Consider the following 4,161-nt stretch of genomic DNA (forward strand, 5'->3'; position numbering starts at 1 on the left):
TCCAATCAGCTAAAGATAGTTTCCACCGTGGTGATCGTGTAGTCACAGTGTCTGGTGTATTGCTTAACTTTAGGACTAAAGGGAAGTGATCACTTCCTCGAGGGTTGTCTTCTACTGTCCAGTCTATGTCCTGGAACAGAGATGGACTGCAGAAAGAGAGGTCAATTGCTGAAAAGGACTGTGTGGCACTATTTACGTAGGTTGCAGCTCCTGTGTTGAGCATGCAAATTGACCTTTTAAGCAAAATCCTTTCTACCATCTTCCCCCGTCTGTCGATCTTTCGACTGCCCCATAAAAAGTTATGGGCATTGAAATCTCCAAGTATAAGATATGGTGACGGCAGTTCATCCAGTAAATCTTCCAGTTGTTTTTGCTCTACCACCACCGATGGAGGTAAATATAAAGAGCAAACTGTTAAGACCCTATTAAGACAAATTTGAACAGCAACTGCTTCAAGACTTGTTTTCAGTGGTAGGTGCTTCGTAGGAACAGAATTTCGTGTGAGGACTGGAACACCGCCAGATGTACGTGTTGCATCTAAACGATCTTTTCGGAAGAGGTTCCACCGCATGAGTGTGTGTGTCTGTTGGGGGTGCAGGTAAGTTTCTTGTAGTGCGACACAGAATGCATCATACCTGTCCGAAATATCGTTGACGTCATCCAGATTTGTGAAAAGCCCTCGACAATTCCACTGTACGATAGCCATAAGGAAGAAACTAAGAGGAATATATACAAAACGTGTCTGCATTATGGAGAAAAGTGTACTATTCAAGCAAAGTATTATAACTTTTTCTTTGGGGGCATTATGGGCTGTCTCGGTGCTTTCTTCCGAGCAGCCGCCAGTTCCTTAGGTGATATATCAGGGAGTGAGCCACTCCCCGATAGACCACCTTTCTGCTTTCGTTTTGACTGGGAGCTCGCGCTCGTGAATGAGCTTTGCGAGCTTGTGTCGTCATCGCACTCCATAGAAGTCGTTCCTATGGGTGGCGATGACAGGAGTGGCGTCGATGACGGTGACGCCACGGAAGTTTGGTTGGTTGGAGGTGGGTGGTTACCTCCTTGGTCTTCACTTGTGTTTAAGTCTGTCTGTGTGCACTGTGTGATCAATTTTGCTTTTTGTTTGACTGCTGCTGTAAATGACTTCTCAAAAAAGATGGGCGATACTTTTTTTCTGGCTTCTGGGCAGCTTAAGTTTTGGGTAACCTTAACGTGCAAAATTTCTTTTTCATACTTCCACTTCGAACAGGATCTGGAGTATGCTGGATGGTCTTTGGAGCAGTTGACGCAGCAGTCTGGCCCTTTACATTCTTTAGTCTCGTGGCCAGACTGACCACATCGTGCACAACAAGCGGAGCCACGGCACGAGTCCGCAGCATGGCCAAACCTGTTACAGCGGAAACACCGGAGAGGATTTGGAATATAGGGACGCACATCGGCTGACAGATATCCGACTTTCAATTTCTCGGGGAGTGTTGGCTGGTCAAATGTAAGCACGATATTCCTGGTTGTTATGTACTCATTATTTTTCCTTATTTTTATCTTACGCACGTCGATCACTTGCTGCTCTTTCAAGTTGGCAAGGATCTCCTCAACCGGCACATCAATTAGTTCGGGAACTGCAACCACTCCACGACAACTGTTTAATGTCTTGTGAAGTGATGCAGCAATCTGTATATCAAGCATTTCACGAGCGTTCAGCATTTGTTCACAATCAGCCTCAGATGTACATTTTATAAGGAGGTCTCCTGATCGTAGCTTCTTCATTTCCGAAATGTTTGTTGACAAGGATGTTACTGCTCTTTCAATAAAGAAAGGTGACATCTTTCCAAGAGGTACAGTTTTTCCATTTTCTGGAGACATGGCTGACAGCACGATGTACTTGGCACAAAAAGGTTTGGATTTTTGTAGGAAGAATTCGGTCCGGGGACGTTTACCGCCCCCGATCGGAAGGGAATTAGAATGTTTAACCATGCGAGGTTTAAGAAAATGAATGTTCCTAATTGTCACCCACACTTCACATTCATACATGTGGGAAGGTCCCGGAGTTTTAAGGAAAACCCATCGGCCGGAGCTTGACCAAGACCCCGACCGCCACCGTTCAAAGTTTCTGACCCTTCACCTTGCATCCCCTCGGCACGGTACGGATAACACCTTGGGACTGGGGGCTGGGGTCCGTGGTGGCGCCACTCACCAAACACCAGCACTAGCCAGTGCCCCCTGCGGGGCCATATGCTCATCGATGGATCTCGGAGGGCACTAGGGTGATGTCAGGGCATCAATTCATCGACGCTACCACGATACGTATCAATGCACTACCCTGTAGAACCAGGTCTGGCCGAGGCATCGAGGGTCCTCGTGAATGCAGATCAGGGTGCCGCTCTCATGAAACCCTGGCACACGTTCTACACACGTTCTGTCACAGGACCCACGGGGCCAGAGTTAGGAGACACAACAACGTTGTTAAACATTGTTAAACGTTGTTAAATATGTAGAGGAGAATATGAGTAATATGTAGGAGAGTAAATATGTAAAGGAGACTATCTGATATGGGGTACACAGTGGTGGAAGAACCAAGCTTGAATGTCCCCGAAGGGGTTCTCAAGCCCGACATCGTTGCGAGGAAGGAAGACACCGCTATTATCCTGGATGCGCAAATCGTGGGAACCGGGATCTCCGTCGGCTTGGCGCACGAACACAAAGTATTGAAATATAATAGGCCAGACGTGATAGCCCAGGCCTGGGACGTCTCCCACGACAACACCATGGTCAGCAGCATTACCTCTCGTCTCGGGGAGTATGGGCACATCAAAGCGCACATGACCTCCTCAAACTTGGCTTAACGAAGAAGACATAACCATGATGATTGTAATAGCATTGCAGGGAAGCATTTTCGCCTGTCGAGTTTTCGGCCGCATGACGACCACAGTGCGTGCTGATGGCTGATGAAGACTCTGTGGATCACTGGACGTGGTGTATTGGGGGGGTGGGGGGTAACTCCTCCCATGTAAAAGAGAATGATTAAAAAAAAGCTAAATGACACGAAGCACGGCCAAGTGTCACACCCACCATGTTTCTGAAATGAAATCCGTTCAAAGACGACTGACAGGCGGCAGTAAGAATAAACTTCTTTCGGGTAATCGGGTAAACGGCGGGAGTAACTATATGACTCTCTTTTCCGTAACCTCCCACGATAGGCTGGGGGCGAGTGGCTTCCCCCTGTCACCCAGCGACTCGGAGGCTGGTGGAGAGGAATAAGGGAAGGGCCCGAGGTGCCTGTCGACCTTAGCGGGATCGTGTTGCGGCGATCTGTTACCCAGCGAATTGGGCGCTGCTGGCTCGTGTTGACGGTGTCGGTTATACGATCTCCCTACTGCAAGCTGTGTGATGCGCAATACGTAGCCTCTCACTCGGAAATGGTCAACTCCACCTTCTCGTGGTGCTACCTGTTACCCCTGGTACCGCTTCGGCGGGGAAGGGAACTAACGGAGCTCTGGCCTACCACCCGCTGACTTGGGCTGCCAACCCGGGTCGGCGAACTATCCGATAGGTGCAAGCTACGAAATAAATCAAAGAGGAAGCCGGCGCCGAGGGGCGCCGGCTCCTAGCGCTAACCTGCGCACGACGGATCAGACCGCGTCGCCCCAAGACCTACATCAACACCAAAACTCTCCTGGTACCACCTACCCCAATTCCTGTGGTCATGTCTTCAGCACTACGAGAGGCCTCATGGTGCACGCCACCCGTCACCAACAACAACTCGACGTACCTGCTGCTGCCTCTGTGCCACCTACCCATCTACCTGGGCCAGCTGCGCCCTCCTGCGATGCTGCTTCAGCGGACCCTCAAATCAACCATGTTCCAGATCGCCCTTCTACCACCTGTCCTGACTGCGGATCGTCCTTCTCTACTGGAAGAGGCTTAAGCCTCCATCGTCGAGAAGCACATCCTATTGCTTACCACCAGGAAATCTACACGCAGCGAGCAAGACCGAGGTGGGCCTCGGAGGAAGAGCAAGACCTACCGAGAGCCGAGGTTCGTCTCCTCGAGGGACCAAGACTCCTCCCCCGCTTCCTTAACCAGGCCCTCCACGAACTGTTTCCGGATAGGAGTCTGGAGGCTATCAAGTGTCACAGGAAGAGACCAGACTATCGCCGTCTCGTC

General features: G+C 50.1%; 1 protein-coding gene across 1 annotated transcript; it reads right to left on the bottom strand.

Annotated features, from left to right (window-relative positions):
- Positions 1 to 780: 780 nt before the first annotated feature.
- Positions 781 to 1,860, bottom strand: LOC135375877 (uncharacterized). Its single transcript, XM_064608511.1, has one exon. The coding sequence runs from the start codon at positions 1,858 to 1,860 to the stop codon at positions 781 to 783; it is 1,080 nt and encodes a 359-aa protein (XP_064464581.1).
- Between the last annotated feature and the right edge of the window lie 2,301 nt (positions 1,861 to 4,161).

The sequence above is a fragment of the Ornithodoros turicata genome, unplaced genomic scaffold, assembly GCF_037126465.1.
Source record: "Ornithodoros turicata isolate Travis unplaced genomic scaffold, ASM3712646v1 ctg00000950.1, whole genome shotgun sequence".
Classification (NCBI taxonomy): Eukaryota; Metazoa; Arthropoda; class Arachnida; order Ixodida; family Argasidae; genus Ornithodoros; species Ornithodoros turicata.

Coding starts and splice junctions, on each gene's coding strand:
- LOC135375877 (XM_064608511.1), bottom strand. CDS start 1,860: ATGTCTCCAGAAAATGGAAAAACTGTACCTCTTGGAAAGATGTCACCT.